We start from the raw sequence: 20,664 nt of genomic DNA on the forward strand, positions 1-20,664 counted from the left end.
ATGTCAGATACCCTCAAGAGAAATTCTGCTAATGCAGCAGAGTGAAACCAAAACAACATGAAATATGATAAAGAAGATCCATAACACTGGATTAAAGCTATAGGTCGTCACTCGCATTTATTCTGTCTTGCATTACTCGTGCTATAAAATAAATGGGTGTTCACATCAATATGAATATGGATTACACTCATTAGTTCCACCTTAACTTGTGGAGCAGTGAAGTCTCATCAGTCTGAGTCGAATGCGCGCATCTCATTCCCCGGAACTCCTACACCTATTTATTCTCCAGCAAGCCTCAAAAAGTATTTCTTCTCCTTATTTGCATTGTTCAATCTTCAAGTCTCAGCAGGCTCACTTGTTGCTCCGCTTTCCAATCTCCCGGCCTTCCTTGCAGCTACACAGACGAACTAAGTTGCTGTCAGGATCGGCGTCTGACGGCGGCCAGCTTTAAAGGGAATGGCATCCGTTTTGCTGCCAGGGAAGATATGTAAATTTTTCTAGTGGCTTGCAGAAAAACGGAGTCCATGATATCCAATGAGCCTGTCCCCCTTCATGCTTTTTCTCCACAGCCATCCACACCCTCACATCCTCACTTTCCCACAACATGCTTGAAGTTAAAAATAAAATCGATACTTCTTAAGCTAACTGGGCATATTCTTCCGGAAAGCAAGCTGGCCCAAGCATAGTAAACTGAAAGTGCTATAAAACATATGGCCGCATCGAGGACGAACTGCTTGTGCAGCGATTTTCTGGCGGAGCGCTATATGCCCACTTATGCATTCCTGCGATTGGATGCAAACCATTATTCAAGCCCTCCTGCCCACCCCCTCCCAGCCACAGTCCCTTCCCTCCCCGGCTCTGCCTCCATCCATCCACTCCATCCAAAGCACCGCCTCGCGCTTAAACAAACACATTACTAAGCTGAAATATCTGCAAGTGTCGCTCATTTCTATCCAGCCATTGTCTCAGCCTGTCAGTATGTGGATTCGGTGAGCTGGCTATCTTGATGCAGGACGTGTCCTGATGCCCATTTGAATAAAGCAGGTGAAGGCTTTGCGCTTGTGTGCTACATCACCAGTCCTCCCCTCCCCGTGTGGCTCTGCGGCTCACATGCCCGAGTGTCAAGCTTGATTTAGTCGCCGTTATGATAAATGCAAATTTGCTGGTATACCTGACGCTTGCACGTTGCCGGGGACTTTGATCGAGATTAGCATGCACACTACAGGCTCTTTATCGTGCACAAAGCAGGGGGGGAAAAAAAGCTCTTGGCTTTGTCCCAAATGACACTTAACGAAATGTTATCCCATTCTTAATCCACTTGATTGGAATTGCTAATTATCTTTAATGCAGATTCACAGATAATTGTTCTCTCATTTATACTGTGAGCTAATCTCATTTTTGTGTCACCAGTAATTGCTTCATGCAACCCGTTTTTTTCTTCCTTTTTTTCCTTTAAAGTTTAGAATCTGCTCTGATGTGCATGAAGGAACATGTCAGTGGTAGAGATGTCACTGATTATCACCACAGTTTGTACTTAATACTAATATTAATTCTGTATAAATATTGTTACTGCGAGTTAGGCAGCAGGCTAACGTCGTGAAATATCTTTGCATGCGGCGTTTCCGATGTTTCGCTCACACCTTTAACATCAAGTTTATATATCTGCAGTCTCACAGATTCATATTGCGTTATATGGGGGTAAATTATTCCCCCACACTTTGTTCATTAAGGTAGATTCTTGCCTTCCTCACGATTATTTCAACCCAAACCTTCCTGAGCACCACACACAAGTGCAACCCACTGTGCCAGCTGGCAAGCAGTTGGCAGCCCAGTGCAGGATTAACTGGTACCAGTATGCTGGCCTATAAATAGAGTCTACCAACTGCTTCAGGAAATGAACCATGATGGAGCCTCCCAAAGGCCCATGAACAGGTTGTGCTTTTTATCCCCTCCCCTCTGTCAGGATTCATCAGTGCATGTGTGTGAGTTACCAATATTTTTACTGTCTTTCTCAGGGAAACCTAGCAAAGCACCTGCTCTCGAGATCAGGTCTGCATCTGCCCTCAGTGATTGGGGGCAAAGCCGGTTTTCCTCACACCAAATTCTATTTATTTCTTTATTTTTTTAGAGGCGTCATTGTGTGCAGCTCGACAATGCAGAGAGATCATTGCTTTTCTCCAGCACTTACCCCTAGCATTGATCCTCTGTAGTGGAACAAGCTATTTGCTTTGTATGTTTGCCTGCACGTCCGCTTTTGATGGACTCCTAGGATTGATCCTGGCCATGCAGTCATTATCTCCATTCAGTTTAGTGCTGGTTTACGTAAAACCTGAGGAAGGAAGACACCAGCGGTGAAGAATGGCCATAGAAAAAAGATCTAAATGCTGTAGGATAATAGGTGGCATGAGAGATTTTGACTGCACTGTGTGCTGCTTTATGTTTTGTGCAGTTTAAACTGTGATAGGGTAAAAGGAAAGAGAAGTGCTCAGCTCAGAGCAGAACATCCTTGATCGCAAAATGTATTGTTGGTTCAATGCAGTCGGTTTGTGTTACTGACTGGTTGTGCATCTGATCAAAAAGTTTAGTATTTGTTTCTTTTGTGCAAACTTTGAATCCCTGCCACAGGAAATGAGACTGAAATGTGACTCAGTGGGCCTCAGGTGCTTGTGAATGCTGTGCTGATGACATGTTATGTGGATCATGATGAAATCAACTTATTATATTGGGCAAAAAAACCAATATTGGGATAAATACTAAAATGCTTCCTGATTTTGTACCCTCTGCAGTTTGACAGTGGATGAAATCAAGGCTAAAGTGGTGCTTGTCCACGATGAGCAGCGTGTTCTCTCTGAGGGTGAAGCACTGGTAAGTTCATCTTTATTCATAGTTTATGCTACAACTCTGCAGGTAAGATTTTTTAATGATTATTTGATGCTGGATGGGGAAACAGCCCAGTGCTACACCTGTGTAACTAAAAGTTTCTTGTTCGTCCACATCGTGTGCGGCTCTCCAAAGTTCCCTTCAACTGCCATTTCCTAATGACAGCTGGAAGCTTTTTGATATCTTTTTATAGCCTAGCCCAATCCTGGAAGCCTCAATTAGCTTTGCAGTCTCTTAGAGAAGCCCGTGGTTGTTGAGTGCTAACACAAGAGTTGAAGAGTGTGGAGGATTTATCAGCTCTGAATTGTCACCAGCTGATGATTCCCTTAATTAAGGCCAAATAAGTTAATGAGGGTCTGAGGCTTTTTATGTGAAAATGTTACCTTGGAATCTTTTGCCTAGTCTCACACTAAAGTATGCCACATTTATTGTTGGCAATAAAATTTTGTATTTTCAAAAATAAACTAGCTGGGGTTTTTTTGCTTTGTAGGGGAAGTCTTTTCACCTGTTCTTTCTTTGTTGGAAAATAAGCTTTTCTAACATGTATGACGTTTTAAAAGAAGTATTCTTTAACCTAAATACTAACTAAAACATTTTGTTGTCTAATCTGATTAAACAGTGAGTGAAAATAATAATAATAATAATAATAATAATAATATACAGGAAATTAACCCAAGGCTCATCAGAGCAGCTTTTATGATTTGTCCCACTGCCATCCATCCATCCAACCTCCTAATGCAGTCTTTGTTGGCTTTTCTGTGTGCACCGGGGTTGTCACAACACTGGAATTTCACACTCAATAGTGGCACCCAGGAGTATAATTTTTCATAGAAGTTAAGACATTAAGAAGCATCTTTTTTTGTATTCAGCTACAGTCCTGTTTATGTGTCTGGTGACTTCTCACCGTACTTCTTCTGCTGATCAAACAGCCTTTTCTCAGCTTCAGTCAGGGACTTTAAGAGAAGTGTAACAATTTTCAAACACAAATAACTTTGTAATGCTGTGAAATTCACTTTATTGATTCTGCAGATGGGAGGAATTGATTACATTTGCTGCTTAGCTCCCAGTAGCAGTAGCAGTAGTACCTACTACCTTAATAACAACAGATGACTTAATGTGCCAAGGTGTGCGGTGGCCAGGTTAATGTTTATGATAATGTTTTAATACTTTAGTGTTGTTGAAACAGGAAATTCCTCATAAAGATGAGGGTGTCAGTTTGTTTCAAGCAGTGTTCAGCTGCTAGTGAGGGGAGGGGCTGTGTGCTGCCTGTATGCAGGGTGCTGAGGTTGTGTGTCAGCTAGAGGCAAACACGGCACTGTTCAATATTGTTGCAAATGAGTATCCATTTGCAACAATATGTTGCAAATGGATACTTTTTTGTAACAATTAGTATCTGAGAGTGCAGGTAGACAGTCACAGGACATCTACGTAGGCCCCACCCTCTCATTTTATGATAAAACTAATGAGTACTTCACCGCATTGCAGGTGGGTTGAAACTTCTGCACCTACTGGAGTTGTTTTTTATTCTTTGATATATTTATTATTGATTTATTGATTGATTTATTTTAATTTGGGGGAAAAAGTAACAGTGTGTTAAAAGTAATGTTTGAGGAAATGCTAACTGATCTAATCTAATTGATTTCTGTTATTATGATTGGTTTTAACGTGCTTTATGCTACTTTCATTCATTTTTCAAGAAGTTATTTAAAAAAAAGTGGAAGTTATTGCATTTTAATTAGTAAACTTAAGTGGCACAAAAACACTTTATTCCTCAACATTATTGAAAACCATCATAAAAACACAGACAAACCCATAGCTTCCACACCGTGTCTACACCATCAACAACAGGACATTCTGCATATTTGCATCCAGATATCCTGCTGAATTACCGCTCGTCAATTTCGCTGCCAGAAGAGATTACCCTTTTAGTGCACGTCAGACTACAGGACTTTATAGCAGATTTGCCTTTGATTCCTTTCCTTATCCCGACATTCAAATGTGAGTCCGGACCCCGTCAGTGCTGATGTTCGACCCATTATCTGGTACTTTGTAGGGTTTATAGAAGCATTCTTAAAGCCTACAAAAGTGCTTCTGGACTCATCGGGGCTGTCTTGATGTTTGATGTTTAATCGTTACAATCTTGATTGTTACACATATAATTGCTTCAGCATGTACACAGCAGACAGTGAAAATAACAGTGGCAAAGTGAAACAACAAGGTAGTCTTCATGTGCTTTGGGAAGACAGAGATGGAGCAAGCTGAACAACTTAGTAGAGACTCTCAAAGACTTTCAAGTTATTTCTAGAGCAGCTGACTGTAATGTGAAGCAACATAAACGTTTTAGTCTTTGATGCTAATGTTGTGTTTGGATACTATTGCTAATTACTACCAATCTGAGCCAGTTGTCCTTGATGATTCATCAATGGATATGTGAATGTATATAATTTTGGGGTTGTGTATTTCTCTACGTCATTAAATCCATTACATATGAATAAATACATATATGAGGAAATATTATCCCATATCTCTAAACAGCATTGCTGGAGCGCCTTGAGGCAACTGTTGTTGTGATTTGGTGCTTGTGGCAGGACTTGACTTAAGCGGTCAAAGAAGAGCATGAGACTGATGCTGTCCAGTGTTGCAAGTGATTTATTCACCATTTTGTGACCCAAACAATATTTACAAAGAAACCAATAAAAAACTCAACTCTAAATTAACTCAGTTCAGCTAAATAAAACTGAAGTTAAATCAACGGAAATTAAGGTCAAACTGCGCACAGCTACATTGACCTGAACCTTTCTTCTCAAACACCTGAGTTCTGCTTAAATAGTCCACTTAACCAAACAATCTCTCCTCTGGACTATTCCATTCAGTAGGTAAGATGAACATGATTATATTCAAACCTCTACTGCTACTCTTTACTAGCAACATAAACTCTATGGTGTAATCAATACATATTACATCATTAAATCTATTTATCCATAAACACTCTAAAACCAACTTTATTAAATTACAAGAATTCTTCCCCTTCTGCACTTGGTCTCATCCTGTGACCTCAGATGAACCCAGAAGCTATAAAGCAGGAAGTAAAACTACATTTCTTCCTTTTGTTTCTAGAAGACAGGTAGGTAAGGTTCTAAATAATACAAATTAACAGTTGAAATAAAGAACATGTTAACTTAAACTTGTAGGAATTGATTTAAACCAAGATGTTATATTATATAATCTGTAAAAGTGCAGAACATAAACAAACCCGGGATAGTAGATGTTTGCCTATTGCAGATTGCATATGAAATATGGTTAAATCAAAACAAGAATGTTAACTAAGAATATGGACAAACGGTGTTGTCACCCACTTTGTCACAGTGCTACATAAATAAAACTGAATTGAACAAAACTGAATTGAATTTCCGCATCCGCCAGGGTCCACTCAAGTCTGAATGACAGAAATTTTATCCTAAGATGATGAGTGCAAGCGTCCATGGGGATGTCCGCGTGCCTGCTTGTTTTTTGTGCACTTACAACTTTGCGGGCGCTCCAGGCTAGTGGACTAGTATAGGAAAGCAGGAATTACTTCTCAGCCAACATGTCTCCAGCTGTCCATTTCCATGTCTGCCACAGAGTATAATCTAGGCTTTCTCCCCCCCTCCATGCTCCTTGAAAGAGTCTGAAGTTATGCCACAGACCTCTACTCTCTTTCTGCAGTTCAAATCTCACCTCCAGTTCTCACTGACAAATACACAACCTTGCTTAACCTGCTCTCACCGACCTCTTTATCATCCAGACTCTTGAAGCAGCCTGCTTTTTCTCATTGCACAGTGTTGCTAAAGTTCCAGCAAAACACATGTAGATACACACTCCGTGTTATTTGGGATTTGACAGAAAGAAAATCTGTGAATCTCTAAAGATTCTTGTTATACGTATGACTCAGTTTTAAAAATGAGTTATTATTACTGACGTCATGCTGCAGACTGCCACATAAACAAAATGATTATGATTGTGAAATTTGCAATCGCACTCTCTCTGTTAGTTGGTTTAAAGATGGGAACTGTGTCCATGATCACTCGCAGCCTTTGGTTGCTGTCTTCAAAGCAACTGTCAGGGTGTCGGGATGCCAGTAAAATGGCAATAAGATAAAATCAGTCTGCTATCAGTTTGTGATTGACTGGTTTCAAGTTGGTAATTATATGGAAAGTGTTATACAGCAATTAACTGTAATAAATTGCAATTCTGTTGCTGTCTAAATACACAAAAGTCCATAATCATCATACTTCATAGTTACATTGACAGTCCAGCCAGAACTTCATAAATTAATAACAGAAATTCTGAAATTCCACCAGGAAGAGTGACATAGTTTCTGCAGGATAGCAAAGGCACTTATATAGGAATACAATCAGCATGAAATCAGAATACAACCAGAATACAACCAGTTGGCAACTAGTTGCATCAAGTCCTCCATTGCAAATGTTGCAAACTGCACTGCAGTTATTTACAAACCTTCACTATTCTGTCGACGCAGCCAGCTGTTAAAATCAGTCTGAGTCAGACTGCAGCTACCAGCAATCAGTTGCCATTTGTGAAAAAATTCAATGGAGTCACAAGGCAATATCATTTTTTCTCCTTTGGTTGCAAGAAAGTAGTTGTGCTATTTTGTAAATGTGAATAAACTACAACAATATATTCGAATTATATCAATTAATAACATTTTGTAGTAGTAGTTTTCCAAAACACCTGGAGTAAGTACTGCATTTACTTGGGAGTACTTTCATCTGTGGATCAGTGCACAGCTGGTGCACTGGTGAGTATTTATAGCATCTGGACTGTAGGTAGGAATGTCAGACCTGTCAAGCTGCCTATTGCATAAGAACACCATCGAACATATCCCTTTTATGTCTAAATAGTAGTTTAGTAGTTTTATCTTAGTATACTATATAGCGCTATCTCAAAATCAAATATTGATTTAATCCGCTGTTGCATTGTCTGCAAGTTTGCTATCTGGTTTCGATCAGCTGTGCGCTTGCCTGACTGGTTCGATGTTTTTTCCCCCACTTATACAACAGGGTTCCTTCCACAGTCATTTGAATTCCGAACAGGAAGCGCACAGTGATTTTCCCTCAAGCTGCTGTGTGCGAGAACGCGGCTGTCTGCTTCACTCTAAACTTGTTGAGCCTCCCTCTTACCAGGCAGTACATACTAAAAATCTCTGGCTGTAAACAAAAATGGCCAACGCTTAAATTTTCCTCTGCCTTTTCCGTCCTGTAAATCATATGCACAATAATAAACAAACATGCAAATTACAGTAAAAATAAAATCAAAGCACGTCTGCTGGGTTCTCCCACTGCAGGGCATGAGGAGTTGAGCCTTTGGGTAGGTTCTCACTAGGCCGAAAATGTGTTTACAGATATTTTCACAAATTAGTTTGTCTGTATTTAGTTGGAGTTGGACTGTCCTCCACTCCTTAAGGGGTGACGATGTGTATTTTTTGCTTTGGCCTGCTAATTTTAGCCTCTGTAAAATTCTACCGTATTCGTTTGTTGTGTCGGCACGCAACGGAAAACAAACCCGTGCAGCTCCAGCGCTTTAACCAACATGAAAGACTCAAAAAAAATCTGTGCTCATTTGTTGTTGTTGGGTTTTTTTCTCACGTTTTTTTCTCCCCTGCTTGCTAACGGGGAGACATTCCTAATGAATTCAGCTGCATCTGAAGAGGATGAATCAGTTTGAATATGCATGAATATGAAAATGTGTACTTAACTGCAACCACAACAAACCGTGATCAAGCTGGGCAAATTAAGTAGGGTGCCATTGACAGTGGTTACCGGGCAATTTACACTAGAACTGACAAGCGGCCCCACGTTAGCACCTTAATCAAGGTCCAGGGGCAGCAACAGGTGTGCCTTTAAAAGTTAATTGCGTGTATTGGTGCGGGTTTAAGTAAAAGGTTTTGTTTTTAAACCCTCTTATTGATTCTTTGGTGTTTCTGTCTTAGAAACACATTTTCTGGCGACTTTAACGCTGCCGTTACTTCACTATACAGCTTGTGCGTACTCTAAATGTGTTTCCTCACGACACAGAAAGAAAGTAATAACACCAAAGTACCTGTTTTCCTCCCTCTATATGAACAAAGACAAAAGAAAACTTTCCTCCTTGTCGGTTCTCGGCTGTAACGTCTGAAGACCTTGATAAGTTTTCTCCTGTCGGGGCCGTATAGGTTTTTGGCACGCTTATTCAATTTGTGTCATTTTCACATCTTTTTATTTCCCCGCTTCTCCTCTTTCTCTTAAGAAGCTTTGGTCTCCACAGAAAATTCAACTTCCACTTCAGCGGCCCAGATAATTCAAGAACAGAGAGGATTTTCAGGAGAACAATTTGATGATCAAAGGAGGCGCTGAGCTCGGGAGGGAGAAGGGATATTTTGAAGTGGCTCTCTGTCGCTATTCTGTCATTATGTTATAGCCGTCCACTCCTGTAAAAAAAAAAAAAAGAGCTGATAATGTAGGTCCACTCGTGTTTGAAAGGTAATCATGCTGATGAAGGAGAATGGTTTTTCGTTGTTAAATAAAAAAAAGCAGCTGAGATTTATGTTGTGCTGTTGCTATTCTCTGAACGTCAGATGCAGCCGTCGTCTGAACAGAAATGATTTCAATACTCAAACCGAAACATTTGCACTAAATCAGACAGAACTGTTATTTCTTTGGGTATTACCTGTAGGACAATACATTTTCAGGAGCACCAGTGTGTAACCAAGCTTGGACTCCAGCAATGTGCTTGTGAACTAGAGCTAGAGGAAATTGCCTTCTCTCAAGCTATAGACATTTGTGCCGAGGTGAATTTCACTTATCCATCTACTACCCACTCGCTTCTCTTAAAGCCCCGTACTCAGTCTACCAGAAATGGAAAGAGATGGAGAAAATAACATGTTTTTCCTTTTCTTTTGAACATGAGGACAAAACCCCCCGGATTTAACAGGGGGGGGAGAAAAGTCAGTTGCTGTTTGGTGGTGATAAGAGAGAAAAGTTGAGGAAATTTCACATTTTTGTGTGTAGCTGGAAAAGGTCGGGGGTTTCCCCATAACGGCCTGCCTAGTGTCTATGGAAATCCTGCTTGTTTCACAGTTTTATAATATTGACCATGCCCTAGGGTTCCCTAGTAGACGAGCTGACATTGCCTTGGTGGTAACGAGGCAGAAATTATGACGCTGTGGTGTAGTTGGGAGGTAGCAGTGCGTAGACAACCGGGGGGGGACAACATTTAAGATGTCAGAGCTCTTTGGGTTACCTTCACTAAGTTTTGCAAGTAAGATTTTTATCTCTGTGGTTGTTTCATCATTTTAAAAATAATCATTAAATGTCTAGATTTAATTTTTAACATTTCAACATTTTCATTGAAGTCTAAACTTACCTTAATTAAGTTTTTTTAAATCTATCTGTCTATCTGTCTATCTATCTATCTATCTAAATATATATAGATATGTTAGTACTGTCAGCGTTAATGTCATTAAAATGATGTTAATGTAATTACTGCATTAATGGCGCTAACGCGTTAAGGAGCTAACTGCGCTAACACATTGACGCCATGTAGCCCCACGCACGGGCCGATCTGCGCTAACTCGCTAATGGAGATTTGCTGCATTAATGCGGTTATGGCGTTAACATCATTTTAACGAGATTAACGTTACACACACACACACACACACACACACACACACACACACACATATATATATATATATATATATATTAGGGGTGCAACGATACACAAAATTCACGGTTCGGTTCGGTTCGATACTTTGGTGTCACGGTTCGATATTTTTTCGATACAAAAAAATGTTCATGCCTTTTTAATTTGTCATTTATTAAAATTATAAATATATATTTTAACTCAAAAGTACAGTTTTTAAATTTAACCCTAACCCTTGTGCGCGTTTTTTATTTTGACAGCGAATGCGCACCTGCGGACCACTTATGTGCAGCCCTGGTTATTTAGCTCGTCATATTGCAGCCACAGAAATTCTTTTGTCCATGAAACCATAAAGCTGCACTTTCTTTTTGCCTTATAGTCTGATTTGTCATAACTTTTCCGTTTTGTGGTAAGCTTTTCTTTGGCTGTCACTTCTTCACCCTGACCTGTCTTATTTGGCTCAGCAGAACTGAAATGCTTTTACACGCTCACTCACATAAGCTCAGCGATTCTCTGCGCGATCAACCTCTCACATGTTTAAGCTTGCTGCGGGAGATTTCACTTGTCATGTTTGCATAGTAAGCTAACGATTAATAAGACGATGTCAGAGGAATTGGTGCACAAATTATCATCACTCACAGATCAGTGCTGTCGCTCTCTATACACAGTTCGCACGATTGCAAAGTGAAAGCAAAAAAACAAGCGCAAATTCAAACGCGATTTCAATATGTCACATATTGACAGTGGCTCACCGATGCCAATGACATAATTACCCAGCTACATTTCTGAAAGAATGCAAAAGCATTGACATATATTTTTCCTTCCTACAATAGCCCTGACGGGCAGGGAAGAGATAGATTTTGGTAGCCCGTCTGAAAAAAAATCGCTAGCCCCAGGACGTCGGGCTAGCGATATTGCAAGCCCTGTATCTGATTGAGGAATCACTCATCTTTGGAAAAGAGAGTTTATTACAGAGAAATGTCTCTTTCCAAAATAAAAGCTATACTATCCGCTTCTTCTGGGCTATATTCTCAGCAGCATAAGGAGAATCATGTGCTAACAGCTGTCTAAATGACTCGGCTAAAGTTAGTAGCATGCTTGTTGTTTTTGTCTTTGCAGTAGGATGATGTCGGCGTAAATGTGCAGTCATATTCGTTGTGTTCCCACTAGTGCTTTCAGGTTAATCTCGTTGAAATGACCTTAACGCCACAACACGGCAAATCTCCGTTAACGAGCTACCACCGATTGCCCCGTGCATGGGGCTAGACGGCCAACACGTTAACGAGCTAACTGCGCTAACACACTAGTTCCCACCCATGTAATTGAGCATTGCATGGCACATCCAACATACTGTTTTACTTTAGTCCATGACTCGCTTACCTTCAGGGTCATACGTCACATGAAAACCAAAATAATTCCAAACGCCAGATCTGAATGAGAGTGGGGGAGGTCCATGTTGCAAGGAGAGCTTAACTTCTGTCTCGCTAGCTTGCCCTGCGCTCTTCCTTCTGACTATGCTGTCTGTGTTGAGCGCTCAGTGGATCTGCGCTCGACAGTGCAGCCTAGGCGGAGTAGTCGAACGCAGATTCACTGAGCGCTCAACACAGACAGCATCGTCAGAAGGAAAGTTGATAAAATAAATTACAAATGTTGTATTGTTCGATACATATGCGTACCTAACCGAAAGCACTGTATCGAACGGTTCAATATCGATACGAATATCGTTGCACCCCTAATATATATGTATATGTATATATATATATGTATATGTATATGTATATATATATATATGTGTATATATATATGTATATATATATATATATATGTATATGTGTATGTATACGTATGTATATATATGTATATGTGTATATATGTATATGTATATATATATGTATATGAGTATATATATATATCCTATTTATCCATAGAAATATCAAAAACATTCCTATGCTGTTCATCTAATCCCAACATTTTTCTGTCATGGTGGCAGCTTGACAACATCCCACAGAGCCTAAAAGCACCTGCAAAGCAAAGCAAGCAGCCCTGACGTGACTTTACCTCCCCATCTTGGCAACAACACTCGGCTCTCTTGATGTTCACAACATCCACTGAAAACAAACACCGGATGCCGGTGTTGCGTTGTCATTCCACCCCTAGTCAGTCCCGAACCAAGGTCAGCCTCTCAGCTCGGCTCTTAACACCATCTGTTTGAGCTGGTTGACATTTGGCCCCGGCCAACGCTTAAATCTCACTTCAGAGGGGGCCCTGGCATGTTTGCATTCTGTTTTTGTATTGTGTGTCAAGAGGGCAGATTTCACTTAGATTTCATCTCAAATCCACAAGATAACATCTTATTAAATGTATGTTAGATGTTGGTGAAGTGAGAGACTGTGACATGTACTGAATACATGTTTAGGCTATTTAGGGTGTAATTGCTTTTGTCTTTTCATACAGTGCTAGGTGCAAATGGCTTATTACATCAGGGGTCTGCATATCATCGTGATGGTAATTTTTGCACATTTGGTCAAGTGAAGAGTCCCGAACAGGAAGAGCATATGAATACTTGTGAACAGGAAAGCAGAGTTTTATTTGCTCTGGGATGTCTTCCTGGCCACCAGAAGGGGGCAGCAGGCCTCTAAGTTGAGCAAGAGCTGATGGCAAAATGGAAAGTCACATTCACAGGTCATTTAATCTCTTTGTTTTGTCATGGGCTGGGCCTCTGGTGCTGTTTTCTTGCCTTGCTCCCTCCTCTTTCGAAAAGGAGAGAGATCCCTCCTGCTCAGAAAAATCTCATCTGCCTCCAAGAACTTCCTTTTTCATCCTTTTGGATGGTGGTTTCATAAGCTTGCAGTGATTCCAGGATTAAATGTGTGTGTTCAGAGGAGATTCTCGAATCTGGATGCGACTGTAAGGGAGCTTTTGTGTTTTTACAGTTTGTATTTAACTTTGTCAAAATGCCTTTTTTGGGGGGGAGCAATGTGTGCTCTTGCGTCACTGAGCACAACCTAGAAGTCTAATATCTGCAGACCTAAGCTGTGCTTAGGATTCCGGTCTTAGTTAAGTGTACAGTAACACTGTGGGTCTACATCCCTACAGTCATTGTATGCACAGACTTACCATCCCATGCAGTGTTTGCTTGGGGATTATAAAGTTGTTAAGGTAAACCGTACGCGGCTTACGCTGCGTTATGGTGAAGCAAGCAATGTGTTCGTAGTAAACAAGCAGTTGAAGACAGGTTTTCCATTTCCGCTTGTGCATCCAAAACAGTACTTACAGTCCCGTGTTAAAAAAGCCAGCTAGATGTATGAAGTCATACCGTAGCAGGCTGGTGTACACCTTTCCCCTCTCCGTACCGTTCATCATCTACCATCGAACACATCACGTTTTTTTTGCTCCCCAGCTGGAGTGCTTTCAAGTTATATAATGTAAAATGACAAGCTGTAACCACAGGTGGACTGATATGTGGTTTGTAGAGCTGAGGTAGAGAAAACTTACCTCCTAGGAAAAGGAAAAAAGTGCTGTTATGTGTCATGTTCTTTTGAAATAGGAGGACAGCGAGGGTCTTCAAAGGAGGGTGGGATGTCGAATGATTTTAGTTGGTAACTGTGAAAGACTTTTTTTTTTTTTTATTTGTTTCAGGCTGCACACCTGGCACTTCTCAATCTCTTGCCTTGCCCTCTCCCTCTGCACCTTTAATCTCCTCCGCATTCGTCTTTTGTTATGTAACTGCCAAGATTGGATGCGCTCAAGGTCGCGCGGGTGATACAGGTAATGGAACCAGTGGGAGGTCAAAGGCAAGAGAGGGAAGGAGCAAAGTGAAGAGGCATCATTTTGTGCAGATCCAACAAGTCTTGACAGAGGTGTCTTATATCAAGAGCTATCTGTGTGCCTGAGTCCATGTGTTTACCGCCTGCATCTGTTTGCCAGTTTGCTATTTTTTAAACAATCAAATCCGTTTTTTCTCTCTCAAAATATAAAAACTAACAAAAGCAAAAGAAAAAAATTATGTGGTTTATGTTTATATATACAAAAAAAGAGAGTCAGATTTAAAATATTTGAATCACACAGCTGTGTTTGTATCACTTGGACTCCAACACTGGGACTGCTGTCTTACAAGCTGTACTGACAAACCAGCCTTAAAGCAAGCTCAAGGCAATCATTCGAATTTTTATCAGCCTTATCCACTTGACAAATACTATTAATGTTGCAGTTGCCAGTCAGCAGAGTACAAAGACAATAGACTTCTGTTTCCAACTGGATGATCTGTGCTTGTGTCTCCTATGTGAACACATTGATTACTGTATTTACTGTCTTTTACTGTCTTCAGGGTTTTTAAAAACTCTTTAAAATATCTTATTTACATATACTAATTTACAATACTAATAAAAGGTCTTAGAAATTACCACATTGTCCTCAATTTCAGTTGCATCGCTGCAAGAATTTGCGGCACACAATGCTGTTATTTCTGCTCTGAGTATTTAGACTATGCAGTGCATCTGGATTGTTAACGCCTTGATTTTTGGTTCACCTAAACCTTCCCTGCTGTTTTTGTGTGTAAAAACGATGTCTGAAACAGTAGGGTGATAAGTTACATTAAGCCTTTAGTGACATAGGCTCGGAGACCAGTTGGTAACCCCTCAGTAACTGCCAGTTGCTCAAAAAAAAAATGGATGTTCCCCATATTATCCAAATTGAACGTAGCTGAACGTTGGTTTGTGAAGGTTTTTGAAGCCTTTCCACCATCACCAAATTGGCTATAAAGAAAAAAATGGATGGACGGGTGGAACTGGCTTTGAAACTTGGCCAGCAAGTTAACAGTTTGTTAGCCAATGAGTGAGCAGTTTCATAACACAGATCCATTTGGGTATATGGTATGACCAAGATTTTCAAAGTAGACATTTTTATTCAGCGTGATCCAAAAAAAGTAACTGAGCTCATAAATTCAGCAGAAAAGTGTTTACTGAGGTCAAGTCAGAAAGCTGTTTCCCCATAGACTTCCTATAGCAACTACAGCCGTCCCCATCTGGTGGCCCTAAATAATGCAGTTTAATGGCACTCTCTGCATTGACTTCAGGATTTGTTTGTTTTTTACCCTCTATGGTATCTGCTGACCAGTTGGTGAATAATTGCTGGAGGTCACTGGTTATCGCCAGTCAATAGGATGCTGCACCAAAAACAACCTTGTGATTTCTTTGGTCACTATCAAATTGCCACTGTCGAAGACACCAACTTGTCTGCAATCATTCGCTAGTTACTATCCAAGCTGTTGCAAAACTTGAAAAATAAAAGTTTGCAACACAAATGATAGAAAAATAGATCAATTGTGCCGTATCACTGCTACCAACGTATTTCAAAAGATGCAACTTTGAAAAGTATTGAAAGTTTTACTATTGCCTGTTGAGTAGTTTGCAAGTGCTTGCAGACAAGTCAGTGTCTTGCATGCAAACTACTGGCAAACAATGCAAGTGCATGGAAGTTTCTGGTGCAGCACCATATCCAAAAGTAAGTTAACACAACTGTATTTATATAGCATCTTTCAAGACAAAGATTAGGCCCCTTGGTGACCAGTTTCACATTAGCGATTACCAGCAACCACTCACCAACTTGTTGCAAAATGCACATTTTTTTCCTAACCATTGCTTGTTGCCAGGAAATCACTGACCAGTCTCTAGGCGTGTGTGAATGGAGCCTTAGCAGTTAATTTCAGAGTGATTACCAGCAACCACTCACCAACTGGTCACTAAATATGAATTTTTTCCCTTGCACCGATGGTTACCAAATGGTTGTCAATCAGTTTCTAAGCCTGTATGACTGAAACCTTGGCTAACAGTTATAATTCATGCTTAAAAAATCTTAATGCTGAAAATTTCCTGATGCTAGTGGTTGGTTTTTCTGCTTGTCAGAAAAAAAGAAAATGAATGTTTTTGAGAAATGGTTTGAGAGACATGATTACCATTGGTTGTTCAAGACAATGACTGGAGATGCTTACAGAGGAAAAGAACAGATTACGTAATCCGATTACTGACCGCTGTGGCACACCTGCACCAGGGTAAACCTCCGCCTACCCTACTCCTGCTTTACAGGTGAAAATAGAGCAACAGGACCGCTGAGTCTTCGATTTTATTTATTTTCTGCTGTGTTTTACTTGCATCTATTTGAAAGAGTGAGTGTAAACACACAAAATATTTTATTTTATGTGCTGGAATGTGCAGAAAATAGCTTTAAATGTTAAACAAATTTCTTCCAGTCAGAGAATGTTGCATATAGTTTAATTTTTGCTTGATGCATAAAGTTAAAAGATTTAAACTAATAAAACAAGTTTTAAAAAGAGACTTTTCCATTTGATTACATTTTGTATGATGGATTATGCAGAAAAGTAGAATTGGGCTGAAAGATCTATCGCTTTATCACCTCTTCAGGTTATAAATCATGTTTTCAAAAACATCATGTTGTTTTTAAAAAGTAATTAATTACTTTTGAAAATAAGTAATCAGTAAAGTAATGGGATTACTTTTTGGAGGAAGTAATCAGGAATTAGTTACTGATTACTTTTTTCAAGTAACTTGACCAGCGCTGGTTTCAAGTCATGTTAAATAAAATATAAAGATCATTTTGCAACTTTTGGTCATTATTGGAGTCAGAAAGGCAGGTTATCCAAGACTTGCTAATGACAGTTTCAACTCACAGTGTAGTGGGGAACATCATCGTGGCTACATTTATCTTTTCTATGGGCTATAGTTAGGTCCTGAATTTATTTTATGACGGTAACAATTTGATCTCAAGTCTTACATTTGACTTGCTTATACCTGCACATGATTTGATCCCAGACCATAAAAGAATGTTTTACCAGTAGGAGGATATGCTAAATAATAAGTAACATTGTAAAGGGTTAGCTAATGACAGAAAAGTGCCTTTGGACTTTCCCACTCCCAACTATAGCTGCTCTGGGTCATGTCGGCTGACTGTGTTCGAGGCTAGTAGTTAGTTGAGATACTACTTACATTATCAAACACTGGTGTGTTTGTGTGTAGTGCAACCACAGAAATGCCACAAGCTAAATAGTTTTCCACTCTTAGAAGAGCTCTGTGCTGGTTGCGGCAGTTAGTTACGTGGCTGTACATCCTGCCTCCAAATCACTTTCTGTTAAGTACAGGTTTAGGCTGGTTACCAACACTCGCTGTCAGCAAAGCACTAAGTACTGTACATGACAATGCATCTCAATTAGTGTGTTGCATTGTGCTTCACACTCAAAGCCACCCGGTAGGAAGCAGTACATAATATTGGGTTTGCATCAGGAGTAACTTATAACGGCTCTGTTAGTATGGCCTTAGGTGAGTGGCAAGTAAAAATCAAAACTAATGTAAAGTTACAAACAGTAATGCTGCTTGTGCTGACAATTTCAATTTTGTGTAGGAGCGGTACTAATAGAATACTTACTACAATCTTAGCTTTAAAGACCTAATATGAAAACACAATTGATTTAATGGCTGCGTAGAAAAAAATCTGTGATAAGTTGTTTTTTTGGTTTTTTTTTTACCAATCTATTTTAGAGATTGTAGACACAGGGATTTGGAAATGTGACTCATTCAAAGCAATCTATATTGTACAAACCTCAATAACTGTATATTTCACATTTTCTTTGAGTACCAATGTAGGAAAAAACCCTTCAATAACTAGTGCCCAAGGCTCTAAAATTAAAGAACCTCCTTTTAATAAGAAAAGTTTCAATTTTAATATGCATTGCAATATTGTATATTAATGCAAAATCCATATAAAATAATGAGGTTAAATCCAGCGTGCGGTACTCCTTTACTTTAAGTTGTTCATGACAATTTACTTATCTTTATTAAGTTAAAAAAAAAAACAGACTCCCAGGCAATTTAATGAGTATATAATTTCAGTGCACTGTATTTGCACTTAAATAAAGGATAGTATTGAATAATAAGCTCACTTTTAATGTTTTTTAAACACATTCTGCAGGTCATATAATCATAAAATAAACTGCACAGTTCTGCTTTTGTATTTCTACATATCAAGTCACATCAAATATCCTGTGCTCGAGACAGACCACTGGCTCCTGGAAGAACGTCTTGTTGAAGAACCTCATATCCTTTGTGGTGAAATTGTTGATGTGTTTTGTGTTTCCATGGTGACCCCGCCGCACAGCGCATAAGACAATAATGAAAGCTCTTAAAGGCCCCAGGGGCACCAGAATAGCTCACGTCCTCGATGTTTCAGCTACTGTGGCACTTGGAGGAGTTACACAACCTGACGTTCACCCTGAGAATGTTTCTTTCCCCCATCATCTTGGGGGTTTTTGAGACCGGCAAAGATTGGGCTCGCTAGCAAAGGGATGACACACGGAATGACAAAACTCCTGTGTCTGTCTGTCAGGCTCGGTCTTTATCCGACTGACATTTGCTGGCTCAGGCTCATCCAGGCTCTGGAGAAGCCAGGGATAAGAGTCAGACACAGATGGCTTTTTCCTTTGCAATTCTGTCTCACATAAGATTCAGAAGGGGCGGGGGTTGGGGGGTGTTTCAAACCTTTCTCCTGTTTTTACAGACACTCAGAAATATAAGTCTTCACACACCGCAATGATTTTGATGTTGCCTCGCAGTGCTTTATGTTTCCTGCCTGCGCTGACCCGACCTATTGGTGATTAAGTCTTGATAGGACTGTAACTTCAGCGCAGGCATTTCTCGTCCTCTGAGTAAGTCAAAAGAACAATGCAAGAATGCCTTGTGCCATTTAAAACTGATGAGCCAAAGCCAGCGTGAGGGAGGAGAGGGGAGGTGTAGGTGTTAAATTGATTGGCGAGAGAAAAAAGCATCTGCTTTGCAATAGCTTAACAGTTGCCTCAGAAGCACGCCTGCTATTGTTTCCAAACAAGAATACCCACTTCTGTGTGCCGAGGAGTGTCGCCTTCAGAAGAAATGTGTGAGAGGGATAGAAATTGTTGCATAAGAAACATTTAGAGACATCTTTTTTTTTTCTTTTTTTTGCGGCTTTCCAGGACCTTGATCTATTTTCTCTCATCTACTTTTTCTATTCTGCAGACTGCTCAGCGTTAATATGTGGGCAGAAAACAAAATCTGCAGGATATGGGCTTGGTGTCAGCAGCTGATTCAATGACAGCGAGGCAAGAGGGTCCCAGGTGTAGTCATGACTCAGGTAGCACTCCAGGCTGATTGAAGGGGGCAAAGGAAGCAGCGGAGGGGGGTTGGGAGGGGTGCAACATGGAAGCTGGCGTCTTGCTTGACACGCTGCCTGAGTCCCAGACAGCAGGAAAAGCAAAGAGACAGGACGCCTGACCCCCTTCGACCTTCACCAAAGTAGGACGGGGGGGACTCGGATTTTTGTTTCCCAACAGCAGTGGCACCAGTGTGCGCATCTCTAGCTTCTGCATTTATTTCAGCGGTAAGCAAAATAAATGCTTATTTTTACAGCACTTTTCAGAACCAGGGTTACAAAGTGCCTCAGCAAGCAGCAAATGAAAACGTTCAAAGGCAAAAAGCATATTAATGCATAATTCAATCAAAGGAAAGCGAAAATTATGTAAAATAAAACTAGATCAGGGCACAGAACTTAAAATGCTCTGAGAAAAGTTTTAAAATGTTCAATAGATTTTCCTGACCTGGGGGAATGTTACAAAAACTTCATAACTTGTATAAAAATGAAGTACTATGAAAACATAAGATAGGAAAAGTATTATAAAAGCATCCTAACATCCTAAAAACTTGCTAGACTTTTCTAATTTTAGGATAATTGTTAAGCTGTCCTCTTCAGTGTTGGCTAAATTGTTGGCAGTCATCTGTCATCCTCACGGCTGCCGTCCGCAGGTTTAAATTATTCGCTGAGAGGCCCAAACGACATGTTTTGAGTACTCTACCCCGAAAGACTTAAAGATTTGGCAAAAGTGCCAGAAAATTTAGACAGAAACACATATTCCCCAACCAGTTGGCGAGTGGTTCTTGAAGGTTGCTGTCTGTTGCTGAATGCCTGGCAGTTGCTGGTTCGGTTACTAGCGGATAGCTGCGGTTTGAATGAAAGACTCCAGCTTGTGTGCAAAATCACACTAATTACTTGACGAATGATAGTAAA

General features: G+C 40.1%; 1 protein-coding gene across 1 annotated transcript in view; it reads left to right on the forward strand.

Annotated features, from left to right (window-relative positions):
- LOC120721782 (glucosidase 2 subunit beta-like) overlaps nt 1-20,664 on the forward strand; it is a 162,303-nt gene that overhangs the window by 23,611 nt on the left and 118,028 nt on the right. Inside the window, exon 8 of the mRNA XM_040012325.1 lies at nt 2,787-2,865. Coding sequence (XP_039868259.1) covers nt 2,787-2,865 — 79 coding nt within the window. The remainder of the gene's footprint in view (nt 1-2,786; nt 2,866-20,664) is intronic.

The sequence above is a fragment of the Simochromis diagramma genome, unplaced genomic scaffold, assembly GCF_900408965.1.
Source record: "Simochromis diagramma unplaced genomic scaffold, fSimDia1.1 OVJJ01000604.1, whole genome shotgun sequence".
Lineage (NCBI taxonomy): Eukaryota > Metazoa > Chordata > Actinopteri > Cichliformes > Cichlidae > Simochromis > Simochromis diagramma.